This window comes from Pithys albifrons, chromosome 11 (genome assembly GCF_047495875.1).
Source record: "Pithys albifrons albifrons isolate INPA30051 chromosome 11, PitAlb_v1, whole genome shotgun sequence".
NCBI classification, from domain to species: domain Eukaryota; kingdom Metazoa; phylum Chordata; class Aves; order Passeriformes; family Thamnophilidae; genus Pithys; species Pithys albifrons.
This window is the reverse complement of record NC_092468.1, coordinates 23364127-23385080: the sequence shown is the minus strand read 5'-3', so window position 1 is coordinate 23385080 and position 20954 is coordinate 23364127. Positions and strand designations below refer to the sequence as shown.

The 20954-nt window shown below is 44.2% G+C and overlaps 1 protein-coding gene across 2 annotated transcripts; it reads left to right on the top strand.

Moving 5' to 3' along the window:
* The first annotated feature begins 6918 nt into the window (after positions 1-6918).
* On the top strand, positions 6919-17747 carry LOC139677050 (protein tilB homolog). Of its 2 annotated transcripts, none has more exons than XM_071566614.1 (7): positions 6919-7443; positions 12590-12740; positions 13190-13283; positions 14298-14359; positions 15148-15290; positions 15890-16087; positions 17417-17747. In XM_071566614.1, exons 1-7 carry the CDS (start codon positions 7418-7420, stop codon positions 17526-17528), a joined length of 786 nt encoding a protein of 261 aa, XP_071422715.1. In that variant the 5' UTR covers positions 6919-7417; the 3' UTR covers positions 17529-17747. The 2 variants fall into 2 exon arrangements, with proteins under 2 accessions (XP_071422715.1, XP_071422714.1); XM_071566613.1 differs by having other exon boundaries at positions 14298-14416.
* Positions 17748-20954: the final 3207 nt, after the last annotated feature.

Here is a 20954-nt window from a genome sequence, read left to right as displayed (position 1 = left end):
TCCTTCAGTGCTGCAAAGCCCTGCTTATTTTTTAGAGTTTCTGTATAAACTATTTATTTAATAGAGCCTGGGGGTTATTAATTTTGCAGGTGTGTTCACACTGAGCACAGACATCTGAAGACACAATCTGATAAACTGAGGGGTGTCTGTGACATTGTTGTGCTTTTTGTGTCAGCAGTAGTGCTGCTGGTGACCTCAGCTGCTGTAACACCATCTAAACCTGCACAGACACAGCAGTGAAGACTCATTTTTCCCCAACACAGTTGGCAGAGAAGTATAAAACCAATGTTTACCCCTGTTCTCAATCTCAGAACACACACTGGACTCGGGACTGGCCTCTCTTCCACCCATTTGGCTGCATCCCAAGCCAGTCATTCCACAGCAAACAGCATTGCTGGAACAGAAAAGACAACCCTCCTGGTGAGTGACCAGCAGGTACAGTTGGTCTGATGCCCTTGTGCCAGGGTTGGGACAATCCCACTGGTTTGGCCCTGGGCTGAGGTCCTGCCCTCTCGTGTCTCGTGATGTCTTTGTGAGGCTGATTTGGAACAATCTGATGCTGGAAATTGCTGCCCATGAAACAGGATTGAGGCTGATGTGCAGGCACCTGCTGTGTCCCAAACTCCAGGCCAAATCCCCGACTGGCCTTGCTGGGCCAAAGTGCCAATGGATTTATGCGGTAGGAAAACCCAGTGAACAATCAAAGCAGTTAAAAACACGCTGACAAATCTGAAGCATTTGGGAGCAGCAGCTGATGTTCCCTCAGAGAGATAACACACCACTTCTATAATCATAAAAATACATTTAATTTTGTTTATTTAAACCAGCTCGTGTTTTGCTGTGAGCATTAATCATCTGGTGTCACACAATGGAATACTGAATGTCACACACTGAGTCACATCCCCGGTGATATTCTGCAATATTCTGGCTGTTCTCCACAGCTGTGGAAAGAAGTGCTTCATGCCTTGCTGGCTGTAGAGCAAACACACTCCTGCAGCTTCATTTTGTATTCAGTAACTCCCCAAACCAGCGAAGGCAGAATGCAAAATGAGGAGGAGCAGCACTGAAGCTCAGCTGCTCATCTTTCACTACTGCAAAAACCACCCGGTTTGAAAGAAGACATTAAAGAACAGGTATCAGCAGAAATACTAAACTCCCTTAATCGAGACAGTTGCACCTTGTTACTTTTCTTACCAAGTTTTGTTTGCCTGAAGGAGCAACATCAGCAAGTTTCCTGCTGAAAACAGGGCCCTCTTTTCCCCCAGTGCAAGGCAAGGAGGAAAGAAAATTCTCATTTCCCAGCATGGGGCTGGCAGCAAAGTGGAGCAGCTGAAACATGGTATAGTTAAAGGTTTTACTCAGGGCCTGGAGGGTCTGTGGCTGGAGAATAGAGGGACATAAAGCAGTTTAACAGCACCTTCATAGCCCCTGTAGGCCAGCAGTGCTCTTAGAGCCTCTGTGAAGTGCAAAGATCAGGATGGAACTGAATAGAGTAGGTTTGAATCTTTTTTTTTTCCCCTTGAAGAAAAGCAGCTGCTTTTATCACCTCATCCCTGTTAAAGCAAAAGTGGGAGGTTGGGAATGAACCTCTGAAAAATCCAGATCTGTCTGCAGAGGGGATTTTGGATGAAAAGAGCTAAAGCTGAGCGAGGCACTGGATGAAGTCATTCCAATTGCAGCCAGTGGATCCCTGACTGAGTGATCCCTTGGCAGGGAAGACCAATCCATTCGGATGGAGCACTGCCCACAGCAGGGGTGACAAACACAGGCTCTGGGAAGCCCCACCAGCAGCTTTGGTGTCCTACAGGACCAGGACTTGGCTGGAAAGATCGTGCTGTGGAAAGGAAGGGGAAGGTAAATCACTCAGGTGAAGATGCTTCTTGTCTTTGAATATGTGGAAGTCCAGAATCCCTTTTCTACTGGGGTCAGTAGCCTGATTTAAAATAGGTGTTTGCAGCTGTGTAGCCTGATTTAAAATAGGTGTTTGCAGCTGTGCCTTGGGATACCCAGTGCCTGTGGCTCAGGAGTGCCCATTGGGTGGGATGGGACCCACCTGCTCAGCAGCAGGTCCAAGTCCTCAGCTGAGGGACAAAGCCATGACAAATCACTCCCAGGAATGCTCCAGTGCCCCCAGTGGTGCTGGAAGGAGAACATCCTGCAGCCCTGAGGACACACAGGCTGTGGTACAGCAAATGCAGTCTCTGTCTTTGAGCAGGAACACGTTTTCATTACATTTAATTTCTTTTGGCAGGCCATGCCTGTTCCTAACTTTAAATGCAGGAATTGTGGACAGCCACAGTGTGTCTGTCTCCTTGCTATAAAAGAAGCACTGGAGAGAATCAAGGCTCTTTCTCCTTTTTTTATGTAACACAAGGCTGCCATTTTTTTTCAAATGAAAGCAAGAGGGAGCAAATTATTTGGATTTCCTGACAAAAGCTGCATGAACACAACACCTTTAACAAAACCAGTTGATGCTTCTCATAATACTTCTCTCTTCTTTTCCCCATGATCACAGGAGGCCCTGCTTTCTGCTCTCAGCTGCAGAACATCTTTATTATCCTTGCAGACAGTGAATAACAAGGCATTCATCTGAACTTAATTTTTTTTGGCAATAAGAGTTGGGGAAAGAATAGGGATAAAAAAAATCAGAGACGTCAGGAGCAAGTGCTGCCTGTAAATACACGTTCAGAGCTCTCAGTTCCTTCCTTGACTGCAATGGGGACAGGCATCTCTGAATTTTAAACAACTGAATTATGTTTATCATTCAACTGCATTGCTTTTCCTTGCTTTCCTGTTCTTTCCCTCCTTTCTTAGCTTGTTTACAGCTGGGTCATTTGTACTGCCTTGGCTCAGCAATGCAGTAGCTTTCCTGTTCCCTACTTAAAGAGATTATGCTTATTTCTCTCAACTAATGACATATGACAACTTGGTAAAGCCACTTTAATAAAAAAGTGCCCTGGTGACTCCGAAGTATTCCCATATTTGCAAGATCTGAGTCTTGGGAAGGGAGGGTTTTAATGGATGAAATGAAACCAATTTTTCAATATAATTCAGGTCATCAATTCCCCACAAAAAGAGGAAACATAACTCTTTAGCAGCTGACAACAGTTTCATAAAGAAATACAAGAAATTATGGAAATATCGTGGCATCTGCAATGATGGAAGTTGGAGAGGAGAATAAGCAGAGATGCTGCTTCCAGCAACACAGGGGAAAAGGAGGCTCACGAGGCTCCAACAGGAAATTGTACATCAAAATGAGTTCAGAATGATTGTCATACGATTAAAATTACCTGATGAAACTTATGTTTGATAAATTAGGAAGTGCTTAATGAATGTTGTGTTCCATCGGGAGCTGCTAACAATTAAGTTATGAAGAGATGAAACATGAGATTCATAATAAGGATGTGGATGGAGGAAATGAGAGTGACCTCACAGCAAGTTCTCCAGCAAATGCCTGTTCTTGTTTGTTTTGGCAGCTTTGGATGAGATGCTTTAAATTTGGATGGTTAGGCAGGAATGGCACTTGGACAAGTGGAGGCTGAGAGAGAACTCCTTAAAATGGAAGCAGTTTGTTCTTCCCTTTCAGTGAGCTCCAAACCATGAGCTGTTCAAGGGGAAGGTCCACTCTCTTGGGAGAAATCTGGGATTTTCCCATGTGCACATCCAGGTTGGATTCTGCCCCAGTGGAATTCAGTGGCATTATTAGTGAGGGTACAAGGCTTAGCATGAGCTTATGAGCATCTGTGGCTTAGGGTGCAATGACTTCATTCAGTATAAAAAGCTGTGCTTTAAGGTAAAAGGGAAAATACATCCATTATTTCTTATATAAATCAGTATTGCATGTCAGTGCCACCCACTGCACTGGGGAGGTGATCAGGATTCCTCTTTCATACTTGCACAGGTAAGTTGCCAAATGCAAGAAAAGGAAAGTTATGCCAAATATTCTTTTTTAAAAGAAACTTTGCAAAAAAGAAAATCTCAAAATATAACTCACATGTGATCTGGTTTAGTGTCAGATAAAATCTAATTCATCCAGAAATTGCTGACCTTCGTTTTATTAGAAAATTCAGATATTGATACTGAAATTAGTCTCTCCAAATAAAAATTGCATTCCTCATTCCATAAACATCTCTTCTTATGGTTTGACCCAAAGACTAGAAAATCAAGGGAAGGCTTGATCTTCAGTGCCAGACATTGTCACTATGACTTACAAGGTCTTTGTTGTTCCAGAAGAGAGAACCAAATTTCAGTGCTTGTTGCTTGGTTACAGCCCCTCCAACCCTCTTGGAATCCGTGGGTTTGTAACACCTTGGAAAACCAGACATATATATAGTTTTCACTTCAATTATTCATGCAGCTTGTTGTGAGTTCCTTTTTGTCTGGTGACCCTGATGAAAAGTTTCCCTAACTCTGCTCTCCTTCTGCCCAAGGCTTTATTTTGTTGGATTTGGCTTTTCCCTGTGAATGCTCTTCAAGTCGTGCCAGGGGGAGTGGAATATTTTGGTGGAATCCTGGATGGGCAGGAGAGAAAGCAACGTGCTGCCTGGGCAACTCAGCAAAATACCCCCTTAGTTTGTGCAACTTGTGCCTGCTCATCTCCTGTGCATTCACATTGTGTTCCTCCTCCAGTGCTTCCTGTGACTGTCCCTGCAGGTGGTACCAAAGAGACATTCCAAGGGATTCTCTCTCTGATTCATCCCACACCAAACCATGGATTCCTTCACATGGTCCAACCAGGTAAGATCAATATAGAAATTAACTTTCTGCTGTTGCTGAAATGTTGTAAAATTTTTAGATCTGATTTTACTGGTGGCATCAACTTCATGGTTTGATATCACCTAAGTAAATTAAATATTTTACATAAAGAACATGAAATTACATCAACAGACTAATTTGTACAAGCTGCTGAATCCCCAAATCAGAAAAATGTTATCATGGAGAAATGATTTTTAAGTATTCTTTAATGATGATTAACAAAATGCCAGCTCAGAGACACTCAGCTGTTGACATGCAGCCTTTAAAGCCAGACTGCTCATCCAGTCTGGCCTCAGTGGAGTCAGTCCATGTGAATCCTGTGGGAATGCTGACCCTGCTCACAGGAACAGGATTTTTGCTGGTGACTCCCACAGTGCCAGGATTTCATGGTCTGAGCATTTCAGTTATTTCTGTATAAAAAGAGGTGGGATAATATTCTTTCCTTTCTTCCTACTCTTTGTCTGTCTGTTCTGTTCAATTAAAGTGCAAACTCTCTGAAGCAAACTCTCTTTTCCTGCCTTTCTGTGGTGCCCAGAACAAGAGGGTGGCCTGCAGCAGTCAGAGGAATTGGCATTGTTTCTGTCATAATCAGACCTCAGGATGAGCCCTATCCTGGCCAGTTCATACATATTTATGCACCTGCAGGACATCCAGGGAAACACCTGATGGACTGGAGATGTGAGACACACGTGGCTGAGTCTGATTCCCACCCCGGATTTGGGCATTTCAGAGACAAAACTCTGGGTCAGAACTGGATGAAGTGCCAAAGACTTTCTTGCAGAGCTGGGACATGCTGCTGAATTTCTTGTCACAAGCACATTTTTATAGGCAGATTGTAAAGATGTGAAAAATAGTGTTTATAATGGAGAGGCTGACACTGTGGAAAATCTGTCATTTCTCTGGAATAGCACAGAGATAATTCCTCCCAGGCTTTATGAGGAATGCATTTGCCACAGAAGATCTGAGCCCATTAGGCTGTGATGGGAACCAATACCTCTCATTTTTTTACAGAGAGGAAAAATGGTAAGTAGAATGGCCCCAAATTACAGCCTTGTTTGATTTAGACATTAACTTTTTTATTCTTAGCAGGCAGAGAAAGGATATGTTCAAGTGACCTGATGAATCCCTAATACTCCATTCCCTGCCCAGCCCGTAATAAACTCGGTTCTTGCCACATCAAATTTTAATGCAACCTGTGTGGAATGACTACTTTGTTTCATTTCACAGAACCATCTGTCAATTCAACGTTTGGAACCACAGGATACCTTTGCACAGGAGCTGAAGTTGGGTAATAACCATTATTCTCCTCTGCTTTACTGGCACAGCAAAGTTTGCCTGTGGAATTTCTAAGGGAATGTTTCGGAGCCTCCTGTCGCTGGTGGGGAAAGCTCAGGCCTTTCTAGACAGAAAAATCTTACAATGATCAGCCTTTGCAACAGCCAAGGAGAAGATAAAAAAAGAAATATGAGGGAAAGGGAGTATGAGGAGTAGTTCTGCTGTGGAGAAATTGAAAGGTGGGAAGTCAGAACCATCGAGGCTTTGACTATATGGTATTTCCAGCTGAATATCCCCGGGCAGAGCGGATTGTGTTCTTTTTTCCACATTGATTTTAACTTATTTATCCCTCTTCTTTCAGTGAGAGCCCAGGAGCTCAAGTGAGGCAGGAGCTGTGCCTGTGGTGCAGAGATGCCGATCAATAGGGCGTGATTGAGTGCTCTATTACAACCTTCCACTGAAACTGGGTCCCGTAACCACTGCTGGAGTTTAAAAGCCATCTGTAAACTTCAGCAGCAACCACCCAGTGCCCAGAACAATCCTGGGCTGCAATTCCATCAGTGGCACCCTGCCAGCATCTGCACTTTGTCTGGGTGAGCCAAATAAACATCATATCAAACACATTTTCAAGGGAATTGCTTCACTGGAGTGATTCGCAGAATCTACACCTTTAATGTTTCAGGAAAGATACAACATAAAAACAGACATAAAACTGATCTATTGGCTCCCACCAAGAGAAGAGTCTCTTGTTTTCATCCTCAGCTGCAAACTCGAAGAAGGAATCCTGAAAGTTTATTTCTAAATGGCTGAGCATGTTCAAATGAGGCAAGAACAGTCAACAGAGTGAAGAGGAGCCCATGGAGAACATTCATGAACGTTACGTAAAATATGAGGCTCTTTACATCTTTTCATTTCATCCAAAGTTCTTTGATAAATTAATAAGGCATTTAACAAGCCCTTAATGAAGCAGGAAGTCTTTTAGGCAAAGAAAATATTAACTTCAACTGGGCAAAACTGTGAAAGCAATTCAGGAAAGTGAAGTTGGCGGAGTGAGCAGCCCAGTGATTCCTCCGGATGATCACGTGTCCCTCCACAGGTATCACCCACCTGTCTGTGGGCGCCTTCTGGGCAGGCAGTTCATTGACACCAGCTCCAGCAGCCCACAATTTGTTTGATGTGCTTAAGAGATTGGTAACAATAGCTCCTAACGTGACTGCGTTGCGAGGTGACAGCGTTTCCTTGGAGACAGTGAATCCAGAGCCCCAGGCAGGATCCTGGCAGGTCACCCCTCAACAGAGGCTTTGGATCTCCCTCCCTGGGCAGGGGCAGAGGTGGGCAGATAACTCTGGCTGCAGACAAATAGCCCGGTGCAAGATGTGAGGATTTGATGCAGCAGCAAGACATGTCTGAAAGGTAGGAGGGTGAAAGGAGAGCCGTGTCTGTGGTCATTGCACAGCTTGACATGCTTTGACAACAAAGATAGTGTTACAGGATTGAGTGTCTTCTTAAAATGTGCCAGCCTGTATTGCTAATGGAGACTGTGGTGCAGAGAAAACAAGAATTAAAATGTGGGGTTTTTTTCTCTTGGTGCCATTGGCTGATTGCTGAAAGGCAAAAGCTGGCCCATCAAAAATGTCTAATTTGTTGTAAAAATGTGGGAAAGGAACATTGAATGAGATATGGAATTTCTATCCAAGAAGAAAATGTTAGTTAATATGCTAGGTATGTATAATTATGGTGATAGGACCTAATTATGTTAATTATGTCTTTGGGGGGGGCAATTTTATGATGCATAAAGCAAGATAATTGATGCTACCACTAACAGCAAGGATGCTCTGTAGCCATAACTTACAGGTGTGTTTGTCACGAAGTTATGCTCAAAAACTGCCTCAAAATGTTGCATAATGTCTCATAAAACTCCTATAAAAATAATTGAAAAGTAACAGAGCATGGAATGAGTGTCCACATCCTCTACTCTTCTAAGCTCAGAGAGGTCTCATAATAAATGTTTGCACACAAGCGAAGCTGCTACTGAGCTCAAAATTGGGTGTATTTGGAACTAAGAACAGCCCAAATTCTGAGTTTGGTGTCTTTTAATACCTCCAGAAATTGTGAGGAAACTTCTGGCGATGGGCTTTGGCATGTGCCACTGAGTGGGACAACATAAATAACAGGGAGTTTGTATCCTGTGAGCAAAGAGCCACTTGGGCAAGTGGTTTGGGCACATCCAGAACCAGCTTCTTGCAGCCTTTGCAAAATCAGCAGTTCTGACCAAGTGATAAGAACCCTTTGCTTTGGGAGGATTTGTCACCTTTTTCTTTCTTTCTTTGGTTTAGTTTTAATTTTCTTTTCCTGAAAGATGATCTTAAAACTCGTTTGGTTTGGTTTCTGTAGAACAATCCACGTTTTTCACTTCCATAGCAGCAGGACTGAACAAACCTGGAGTACTTTGCTGTTAAATAACCCCGAGCAGCCTTCCCTGAGATCACCCACTCGGGAGCAGGGCCCTTTCCAGCAGCCATGGGTTGGGATTTGGTGGGATGTGAAGCTGTAGCAGGCACTGGAGGAATCCTAACTCTGGATGTGGGAAGAGTTAGTGTGAATAGCTCTGCTACTTGTTCCCAGATCTGTTATCAAGGGCATTTCAGATCTGCAGGGAAAGCAGAGCCAGCTCGAGGCTGCTGGTTCATGAAAAGCAGCTGGGGGTGAGACTGTGGGAAGCTGGACCAGCCCCCAAAACTGCTTAAAACACCAGGACAAAAAGCCTTTGAAATCCCAACTGCAAGAGTTCGCTTACAACCTTCTTTATCTTTCCTCCTCTTCCACTGAGCTTTCCATTTGCTGCGAGGCAAAGCTGAACCTCTGCTGTGCAGCCTCAGATGTTTATTTATCGAGGCTCCATTTTATCAGGAGAAAGGAGTCTTTTGACTGCAAGTCCTTTCTTAACAGCCAAATGTCTAAAACATACACAGGAGGGATTTTTCACTCAGCTTTTCACTCGGAATATCTTTCCCCGGTGCAGTTTCAGAAGTAGCTCAGCTGTAGCTCTTCAAAGTCTTCCATGGGCTTTTAGTGAATTCTACCCAGAAAGTCCCCTGCACTCAGATGTACCTGCACTGCTCTGAGGGAACTTAGAGCATCTTGGGGCTGGAAAAACCTGCTCAAGGTGTCAGTGGGAGGAGAAGAGTTCCAGGACTCACAACTGGCACTGATGTCTTGGGGAAGTGGGACGTGGATCAGGGAGCTCTGTAGCAGGGCAGGATTTTCCAAGATATGGTTTTCTATCTCATCAGTCATGTTTTGAAAAATGCAGTAGCTGTTCTGTCCTCGTTCCTGCCAGCTGGCAAAAGGTTTCAGCCACTTAATTTCCCACTGGGACTTCCACTGAGGAGAACACATAAAATCCATGGGGTTAGTCATGAGTACTTTCTCTTACCTCTGCTCAGCTCACATGGAGCACTCCAGACTTCAAGGTGCTGGTTAAGAATTGTTTAGTACAATTGTATGTTTGTTTTCTTAGTTATTCAGATGATTTGTATATTCTTATGCTGCTTCATGGAAGGGAATGTTTTCCCTGAGCTTTTTTGAAGTGATCAGAAGTCCTTCTATTTCAAAACATTTTTCAGGCACTTTGGGTGGGATTCTCCTCCTCAAACTTCAGATGCCCTGAAGTTGGGTGTGCTCTCAGAACCTGTGAAATCCTGTGGGTGGTGATTCTGCAGCTGAGAATAAAAAGCCCCGGGGCTGGGTTGAGGCAGGGAATATCTGGACATTCCCACTCATCTCCACTGACTGGAGAGAGAGCCAGAAAGATTTGCTAAGCTTGGCTTCCCAGCCTGGCAACTCGAGTCAGGTGGGAGAATTCATAATTGGAGCAGATGGAGGGATTGCAGGTTGGATTTTAACTGGAGTACTCTGAAATTTTCTACCTTGGCAAAGCTGAGGCTGTGCTAGGAACTAACTGAGAGGCAGCCTCAGAAATTAGAAGTTAATCACAGACAAGGTTTTTTACCCCAGTACCATTTAAAGTTTCAAGTCTTTTATAGAATTCTTAAAATATAGTCAAGTATCTCTACTTAAAATACAACATAGATACTCCCCCTACCCCAAAAAAGTGAGAGAATGGAGGAATGCTATTGCCACAGAGGGTTTCCATTAGTGAAATTAATTCTTCTCTCCTAAGAATTTAGACCCATGATTTATGATAACCACCAATTTCTCACTGCAGGCGAAGTGAGAGGAAATGACTCAGCCTGGACAGACATCATGAATCTAATTTTTTTTCCCTTAATGCTTGACATAATCTAGTGTGCTGTTCCCAGAGGTGTCATTGGAGATTCATATCCAGCCGAAGGGCCTCACAATCAAGGCAGGAAATTTTGTTCCTTTCATGTATTGTGTGATCAGTAATTGCTTGGAATTGCATCCTGCCTCATTCATTGCCATTTCTTTTGCATCAATTTCGCAGCAAAAGAGGAAGGAAAACAAAGCAAGGGAGAGAAAAGTAGTGTGGCACTTGCTGCTCCAGAAAAATCTCCTGTGCCTTGTCAGGGTCCACCTGGTGCTTATTAAACTCAGGCAGTTTTGAGATGAAAAATGTTTCCTTCTGTCACTTTTTCCCATGGAAATTTCACTCCCCACCCGATGAGAGAAGTCAGATCTATCACATATTAATTGTGGAGCTTTAGGTTTTCTTTTCTATCCCAAATACAGAATATTGTGAGTGGTTTCTGCCAGGAGATCAGAATAGGTATCCTGTTAAATGGTTCAGCTAAAATGTTTTCTCCCACATTTCAAGGCACTGGGAGTGTGTATTCCTGTCTCAGCAGAGGAGGAGGTTTCTGGCTGAGAGGAAGGCAGGTTTGGAAAAGTCTTGCAGTTATAAATAGTCATTTGAATACATTCTAAAAAATCACTTCCAAACTGAGAAGAATAACAGATCCTTTTCTTAAATATAAAAGAATTTCTACCTATTTCTTTGGTCTGACCTCATTTAACACATAAGGAAGCAGAACAAATACCAAGACAGAGCTAAACAAGAACTCCCAGTACTTTTTATTTTCTGGGGTTTTTTTTAATATTGGCCCAGTGTAAATCCTCTTTTCACAGGGCTGCTGTGTGTGTGAGCACCTGCTGTTCTGTAGCACACACACCTGAAAATGGCCTGTTTGCCTCGAGATGACCTCAAAAAATAGGAAATAGCTGTTCTTTTGCCAAATGCTGAGCTCCCTCAGCTTTCCTGAAGTCACCTACAGTCCATCCCACCATCCCACCATACAGTACATCCCACCATAATTATCACAGACTATTCTGAGTTATCAGACTATTCTAATGATCCCCAGGGACCTTCGAGTCTGACTCTTAAGTCAATGGCCCACACAGGGGATTGAACCCATGACCTTGGCATTATCACAAGCAAGTTTTACCCATAAGGGTGAGGAGGAGGAGGAGCTGTGGGTGTCAGGGCTGCCCTGGGCAGGATGGGAGCACCCCTGGGCCAGAGCAGCAAAGATGCAACTCTGGGCTTTGCTGCTGCTCAAAAAAGGCAACAGAATCACAGGCAGGTCAACAGCACATGTCTCTTCAATAACCCATAATTGCACCTCTGAACTGGTGTTCTGTTTAACTTGTCTGTTCCACTCAGTGTGAAACTCCTTTGCCTTTCTACCCAACCCATCCCAGAGCTGCATTTCCATCCTCCCTCCTGCTCCTTTCCACAGTTGTTCCTGCCAGCTGAGCCTTCCTGGCAGGAGCTCCCTGAGCCTCTGCAGTGAAGGCAAATTACAGCCCTGTGTGCACACACTCGCTCAATTAAAGGGTTTTTTAGAGTATTCCATGGTAAACTTCTGAATTGCAGCTGCCAGTCTGCAAACTCTTCAGTCCCTCTGAAGCTCAGTTGGAGGAATTGCCTCATTTGGGGGATGTAAAATGGAAGTGTTCTTAGGGAAAAGGAATGAAAAAGCACAAAAGCAGAACTTCGAGGTGAAGGTTGGGCTTGGTGATCTTGGAGGTCTTTTCCAGCCTCAGTGATTCCAGGATTTGAAGACTCTGTTGAATTAAATTCAACTTTTCTCTGCATCCTTGATATACCTGTAAGACATAGTCAACAGATTAAAATTAATATATTAATATTAGTAGCAGAATAAATTAAATATATAAGGAATATATATATAAGGAGTATAAGTATATAAGGAATTAAAATAAATGCTTGAGGGATCTTTCCATCCAACCTGGGTCCATAAAAGCAGGGCTGTACAGGGTAGAAAGGGTCACATCATGCTGCTGAAAAAGGTCAATCCCTCATTTTCTCCAAAACTGAATTTTTCTAACAGACTGCCAGTAAATTCCTTTTTTCTGATGTTTGGGCACATCTCTGGGAGCCTGGTAAGTAAACACTGCTCAGGTGAGAGGTGAGGGAATGGCCTTTGGTTTGACCTCAGGACTGTGTGGCTGTTGCCTGGTGATAAATCTGCCTCTGCTCCTCAGTATTTTCTGTACTTCTAAAACAATTTGCATTTCTCTGGACAGAATCAATAGTGGTTTAACATCTCCCTCTCAGTTCCTCAGGTCTGACTACAGGCAATGAAAAGTTCTGTAAATCCCCTTCATCCTGCTGCTCCATCCTGGGACATACACAGACAATTCCATGGGTTTTCTCCCAAACCAGAGGAATCATCAGGCAGAGCTGGGATTCTGGGCTGCCTTCCCCAGTAAGTGTTTGACTTACCAGCCTGAGTGCAGTTTTACAGGAGAGAGACATGACAAAGAACAGCTAAGGCAGAAATCTCTTCCTCAGCTTTGGAGCTGATTCTGTTGCCTCCTTTTCTCTCCCAAAGCTGGGGCAGATCATAACTAAGCTCCTGTGCTGTGCTGTCAGCTGGGGCAGGGATCTGTGCCCCAAACTGGATGTGAGAGGCAAGGGGATAACAAGCCCTGAAAAGGCTCTCCAACCTTTGAGCCAGTTTGTAGAAGTAAACCAGGATGAGCTTTGGCAAACTATCCTTAGCTGGAAATTCCCACAGTGTTTCCCAGCTTTGGGATGTGGCTCCAACTGGAGGGATTTCTGCTGTAATAAGGCCAGAAATATGAGAAAATACAATGTCAGAAGCTGAAGAGCTTTTATTGATTCTTTTCTGTCTTTATTTTGCCTTTTTTTAAGTTTCCTTCTGACTCCTTCAAGCACCTTGGCTGGACTGACATAGAGGAACACGATGTTCGAGGGAATCAGCTCCGTTGTCCCCGAGTGAGAGAAGGTGAAGAGCAAAAAGACACATCCACATCTAAGCCTTAACTCTATTTACTCAGAGAGTACATGCCTAAATTCCAGGAGCTGAAATCATGGAGTTTGCTATTCACTTGGAAAGGGGCAGGATTTCATCCCATGTTGTACATGCTTGCTCTTTTTAATCACTGAAAAATTATCCTTTGTAATTTCAAAAAATGGGAAACAACTGCCAGAACTGCAAATTGACAATATTTAGCATTAATATGGTGCTGGTCACTTCTCTCAAAAGTTCATTAACATTTAATTGTTGTTCAGAACACAATACCCACATGCCAAAAAAGAAAACAGGAGAGAAATCCAGTCCTGCAAACAGTGGCACATGTATTGTGATTTAAGGCTCTACTGGCTCCACTACAATCTACAGACACACTCAAGGACAGAGAATGAAAGATGGATTTCAAAATGCAGTATTTGCATGTTTGGCACTAAACAGTGGAAAATTTCCACCCTGTCCTTTCTTTAGTTAGGAATTTAAGATGTCCATAACTCTAAACATTTCAGTAGACCTTAAGAATTTAAGTCTTCAATGTGTGTCATTCTTAACACAGATGAGTTCTGAGGACATGACCCCATTGCAGTTGCTGTCAGTGCTCTGGAAGTTGCAAACATCTTCCTTTCTCAGAACAATTAAAGGCTTCCTTTCACTCATAGCATGTGAAAGAATATAGAGAAATAGGATTTTAGAACTCAGATCCTTTTTGAACAACAGCTTTCATTCTGAGCTGAACAAGAACTGACATTTGCCAAGCATGTGCCAAATCCTCAGGACCTTGGATTGCCTGTTGAATTATTGGCTCAGAAATGGTAGAAAAATCTTCCCATTAATTTATAACTTAGAGGCCTGGAAACCCACACACCTATAGCACTTTATACATTTCTTCATTACAGATCTCTTCCCAGCCACATATATAATCTTTCAGCAGGTAACCAAGTGCCAGTTCCATATCACATCCACTCTTGTAAATCTTTTTTCTCTCACCAGGGCCCTCAGAGGAAGAGCTGTTTTTCAGAAGAGAAGAACTTACCTTGAAACAAAGAAAACAAGTAACTGACACAGAGAAATGGGAAAAGAGGATGCAAGAGAACTGGGAAAACTGTGCTGTAAAACTTTCTCATTAACATTTTGTACTGTAGTTGTAAATAAGCCAAATAATAATGTGCAGGGAGCAGGTTTAAAGCTCCTCTTGGCACCGTGACATTGTAAACCAGAGGAGTTTTACAAGGGGAGAGGAACTGGAATATATTGTTATTTGGGTTGTGACCCAGAAGAGTAAAATCCCACACTGTGACAGGGTTTCATTTGAGCAGCCTGGTCCAGTGGAAGGTGTCCCTGCCAATGGCAGGGGCTTGGAATGAGATGATCTTTGATGTCCCTCCCAACCCATCCCATCCCATGGCTCTGTGATTATTAAGACCTGGCTGCTGCTCAGCACTTTGGTTTCAGAGGAGTTTGGAAGCCCAACCAATGAGCCAGGATTGCCTGGTCCTGCTTTCCCCACCCAGTGCACACACACACACACACACACACACACACACACACACACACACACACACACACACACACTGCCATCCCCACTCAAAGAAGGGCTGGGCAGTAAAATTCATGCTTAAAGGATGAGCTCTTTCCTTATTTTCAAAGAATTCTGGAGCCCATCACTATGATTCTGAGGTGAATTTGGCAACTGGCACTGGCAATTGTTGTAAGAGCAGCATCATAAAATAGATCCACCTTTTAACTAATTCTGACATTAAAAATATTGAATTATATAGCTGTTAGAAAGCAAGAAAAAGAGGAAAAAAGCAAATTATTTTTCTTATTTTTCCCTTGCCAGGAGTTGAACCTTTCATTCCAGGACCTGGGTGATCCTTACCAGCTGGAGAACTTCCAGAGGATTCTCCGAAGATTAATTCGGGTGGAAAAGCTTTGGTTGGTGGATAATTCTTTGACAGACCTCAGTGCCATAAGGTTGCCAAGGTAGACAAAATGTCCTATTTCTATTTTAATGCAACATCATAGAAACCAAAATTATTACTTAGCTAAGTATTAGCTGGAACAGACTCTTGAGAACTGGCAAATATGCCAGTTTGGGGGAGTGTTGCATTGAGAGCCCATCAGTGTATTCTGAGTTCACGTCACCCCCAAGCTGGAAACACTCAGTGAGGAGAACAGATGATGTCCCTTTGACTCCTGGGGAGTAATTAATGAGTGTTATGAAGTTCAGGGATGTTTGCAGACAGAAAAGTTGTTGGACACTGAAGGAATCCCTGTGAAGAGATGGTGGAATGTGACCCAAGCAGAGGCCAAGCACGACCATGACAATTGTATTTTACAATCCCTCTGCTGCTGTTTAAGTGGATGAAGAGTTGTAATATTGACAACTGTAAAAAAATACACATTCACTGTACAACATAAAGAAGGCTCAGAGTGTAAAGTGCAGGGATCTGATCTTGCAGTCCATGGGTAGGCAAAATAGCACAAATGTAAAACTAGTGTATAAAATCCACCCCTGTGTTGGCTTACAGGTATTTCTGTCACAGATGTGATAGTGATGTCATGCACTTTGTACTTTACAGATGCAGAGAATTAAATGTCAATAAAAACCACTTCACATCCTTCAAACAGCTGCCAAAGATCCCTCAGATCCAGCACTTATCTCTTGCTGAAAATAACATTCGGACACTAAGTGGAATTTCAGATTTCAGACACACTCCACTTGAATCCCTCACACTCAAGAGGAATCCCTGTGAGTTCCAAGCAAGATACAGACAACTGTAAGTCCAACAGCTAAGCAAAGCTGAGAAACACAAAGAAATGTTTGTGAGAGGGTTTAAAAGGAGAGGATCTCAAATACAATAAGCTTTCTAGAAGCATCTTTTCATTTTCCCATAGATTCAATGATCCAAAATGCTCCAGGACCATGGGTCAGTATCTGATAAAAGCCTCAAAATATCCAGAAGCTGTCTAGGAGGCTTCTAATCACATGACTGGCAGTTCTGGATCTGAACTAAGCTCATGGATCAAGTTTAGAGGCAGTGAGTAGGGCAGACAAATTAGATTTCCTTTTATTAATAGAAACAACCTATTACTCAAACTCTCCTCAGTCTTGTTGCATCCCTCGTGTTCTGCAAGGAGTCTAAATTGCATTACATGTCAGAGATGGAATCAGAAGGATGTCTTGAAAGATGGGAGCAAAAGCAAGAGAAAATTGAGTTCCCTGCATTTGATTTTTGTGGATTGTCTCCTGTCCCTGGCAGCTCTGTGGGAGATGCCCTGCCTTGAACACCCCACTCAGTGCAGGTTGTGTTGCCAGAGCTGCCTCAGATGCTGGAAATTTAAATACAAGATAGAGAACAGAGGAGAAGATAATTTATTCTAAGTCTCCCTCTTCAGAAATCTGTGTGGTTGTCTGTTTTTCCCACTACAGAGTCATGTCACCACCTCCAAAGGCATTGTTGGTATTTTAAAGATAAGCCTTTCAGTATGTCTGGGATGGGAGAAATCTCTTCCCTTCTCTTCCTGAAAGAGAAAGGAGAAGTTTAAAAAAAGTGTTTGATGAAAACCTTTCTGAGTTTCCAGTGTGTTTTTCCTTTAGTCCTGTAGACATCCCTTTGGCAGGGTGATGGTGATGCCTGTGCTTTCTAAAGGCAGATATCAGCAAAAAGGAAATTAGAAATGGTGAATTTCACTTTTATTTGTATATCAAAAGGTCCAGGAGAACAAAAGAAGAAAAGCACTTCTTAATAATTACTAAATTTTTTTCTGCTCCCCATCCTGCCAGTTCCTGAAGCAATTAAATATTGGTATTATTTGAAGTTACTCTGGTATTACTTTCACTGTCAGTGTTGGAAGACAGATACTTGAAATGCTTTACTGAGTCTGAGGATGTCAAACTTGTGCAACAGAGTGAAACCTGGGAATTTTTAATTAGCTCCTTTTCAGATAAATTCTGCAACAAATGACACATCAAGATTTCCAAGAACACAAATCTGTTTTAGATATGTTTGAATCCACTGTTTGGTTTTTATCAATGTCTGTTTTGTTCTCAGAATTTCCCAAGATTATTTATCTCCATTTCTATTTTCCTTTTGTCTCTCTTCAAGTGTATTCTCCAGTTTGCCAAATCTGAAAATGCTGGATGGGATCCCGAAGCTGCCAGAGGACTGTTCACCCCCAGAGATCAGGTTTTTTTACAAAATGTGTACTATACTCTAGCACTGGATTTTTGTGTGATCCCAACTGTGCTACAACCACCTCTTAAAAGAGACAATAAATCCTGCATATGGAAGTTGCTAATTCTTTTTCTCTTCAGAGAGATACTGAAGCAGAAATATAATATTTTTGAATGCATTTGTGGTACCACAGACTTCAAGGAAGTGTGGATATGTAAATAGCACATAATGTGTATACTGAGTGTCATGAGTTCAATGTATTAAAAATATTGGGTGACTTTCTTGTCTAGGAGCTCTGTGTAGACAACAACTCCCAATGACTGACTCCCACTGCATTTACCTAAAACATATCCAAGTCCAGAGCCCCAGTTCCTAGTGGGAAATGGCACAGGGATGAACAGCCAGGCTGCAAAGGAGGGCAAAACCACCCACAGATGAATAGAAGAACCTACCAATATCCAAGTGCTCTTTGATGCCCTTTGCAGAAGGGAAAAGCAGAGCCACCTCCATCATTTTGATCCTTAGAAATAAAAAAAGGGAAAAAAATGTTGGAGTTTGGTGTGACTGGAGAGCCCTGGGGAGGTAAATCAGGAGCAGGAAAGAAATCCTTTTCCTCGTTGCTGACGCTGCTCAGCAATGTCTTGTTGCTTTAATAGAGATTCCTCAGAGCAAAGCCACAGAGGGGAAGGAGCTGTGGAAGCTGAGAAGGGATTTGTAAAGGCTCCCCAGGATATCTGAGTGCAATTATCTCTGGGAGGTGTCTGTCCTTGGATTGATTTGAGCTTTCCCTCCCAAGCAGCTCACGCTGGCACACAGAGGGCTGTGCCACCAATGGTGCAGGGGAGAGTGACAGAGTCCTGGAAAATGAAGGCAATTAACAGAATTGCCTATTTGGGAGGCAGTCACTGAATTCTGTGCTGGGGATGGGCTGCAGGGGCACTCTGGCTCTGCTGCTTGGGGAGCAGCAAGGGATGCTCAGCCCTGTAGGGCCACGGCTCAGCAGCACAAAGGGCACAGCAGCTCTGCAGGACATCTGTGCTGCATCCAGGCAAGGGAAATCACAGCCTGGAAAGCTTCCAGGCTCTCCCTTAGGACTGTCCTTACCTCTCCCACAGCCCAGCAGTTCAAACAGGTGATCAAAATATTGCATGAGCTGAATCACATGGTTTGAATGTATTACGGTGTCTGGCTCAGAGCATTCTCTGCAGCTGTGACAGGAAGAGGCAATGGAGCTCTGCAAAGAGGTGTCAGCCTGATGGACACCCTCAGGAAATATTGCTGAAGTTCATGGAAGCAGAGCAGTATTTATATGCTCACAGGGTTTGATAACTAGATGCAGTCAGTGGAATCCAGCCCAGCTCTGAACAGCCCACACTGAGACAAACCCCTTCATAAACATCCCCCAGAATCAAGAGGGACAGTTCAACAACATGCAGCAACGAGCTTTTACAGATCCAGAGAGAAATGCTGTGGTTCACACAGAAACAAAGAAAAGCAGAGCTTGGAAAGAGGCAAAGCAGAACATGTGTGCTGTACAGCATGGCAAAGTGGGCCAGAGGGATGGCAGGGGAGCAACAGAAACCAGGAAAGCTTTCTGAGGAGTCAGCATGGTGTGTAGCTCAGGTCTAGAAATTAATCCAGATAAAATACAGCACAGTAATCAACATAAAAACCCACTGCTGTGTTGGGGAATGGAAGGGTAAACACAAAGAATAAAAAATATTCTTCTCAACTGAGGATGTGTGTGAGAACACACAATGCAAAGAGCTAAAGCAGGGAGGAGGCAGAGCCTGCAAGAGCACCTTGGCTGGCCCAGCCCCTGCCCACCTCCCTCACCCACACTGACCCACCCCAGCCTGGCAGGGCAGGGCAGGGCAGGGCAGCAGGACCCTGCTGGGGGCTCTGTGGGCAAAGGGGAACAGGCTGTTCCCAAAAGCTCAGACCTCAGGGAGCAGTTCCATCAGCAGTGCTCAAATCACAACCAAAAGCACTCAAGGACTGGGTTCCCTTCCCAGAATTCAGCATTGGAAAGGAGACTGAGGTGGGAATCGCTGCATCCCATGGGCAGACAGCTCCGTTACAGCTCCCAGCAAAGGCACCACCCACTTCAACACCTGGAATTAGGAGCTGCTGAGTCTCTCCTGAGACCACCCTCAGAGGTTTTGCAGTTCAGACCTGAGCCCTGGGTCAGTCACAAGAGAAAGGCACAGGCAGTGATTTATTCTTTCCCAGCAGGAAGTTGGTTCTGCTCTCATAATATTTTATTTCATTATTTTAACGCTCTGGCTTTGGGATCCCAGGGAAATATGAGGTAATACCTGGGGAGCCTTGCTGATTTTATTTAAAGTGCATCCAGCAGCAGGAACGTACTGGTGATGTTTGTGTCATTGTGCAATGAGATTTAAAGGAGATCATGGAATCCCAGAATGGTTTGGTTTGGAAGGGAAGGCACCCCTGCCCAGGTCACCTTCCACTTGCCCAGGTCACTCCAATCCCATCCAACCTGGCCTTGAACACTCACTGGGATGGGACATCTCTGGGCAACCTGTGCCAGGGCTTCCCCACCCTTACAGGGAAGAATTTCTCCCCAATATTCAATCTAAACCTACTCTCAGTTTGCATCCATTCCCCCTAGTCCTGTCACTAAATGCCTTTTTCCATAGTTCCTCTCCATCTTTTTGTAGGTTCCTGAAAGCACTGGAAGGCCCCAAATAGGTCACTCCGAAGCCTTTTCTTTTCCAGGCTGAACACCCACAATTCTCTCAGACTTTCCTTGCAGGAGAAGTGCAGAACAGGGTTAGATCCATTTTTGTAGGCCATAAAATTTGGGTTATTGGTTACTGAATGTGGCTTTTCTATTGAAAAGCAGTTGGTAAAGAAGCCCTTTGAAAGGCTGCATATTGCTGAAGGTCACCACCCTCCCTGCCTCTACCCACTCTCCAAGAGCACTGCCTGGTCCAGAGTGTGCTGGGACACCCCCTTGGCTGCTGGGCTGGGGCCAGGGGTGCCTTCCATGCCATACTGGGGATCCTGGGACACCCCCTTGGCTGCTGGGCTGGGGCCAGGGTTGCCTTCCATGCCATGATGGGGATGCTGGGACACCCCCTTGGCTGCTGGGCTGGGGCCAGGGGTGCCTTCCATGCCATACTGGGGGTGCTGGGACACCCCCTTGGCTGCTGGGCTGGGGCCAGGGGTGCCTTCCATGCCATGATGGGGGTGCTGGGACACCCCCATGGCTGCTGGGCTGGGGCCAGGGGTGCCTTCCATGCCATACTGGGGGTGCTGGGACACCCTCTTGGCTGCTGGGCTGGGGCCAGGGGTGCCTTCCATGCCATGCTGGGGGCACATCCCATCCCCTCTGCTGCCACTTCCCATCTCCCAGGAGCTGACTGCTGCTGTGTTCCCATTCAACCTCTGTCCCTTCTTGTTTCTAAATACAAGCTGACTTTGGAGTGAGTGATTTGCTGTG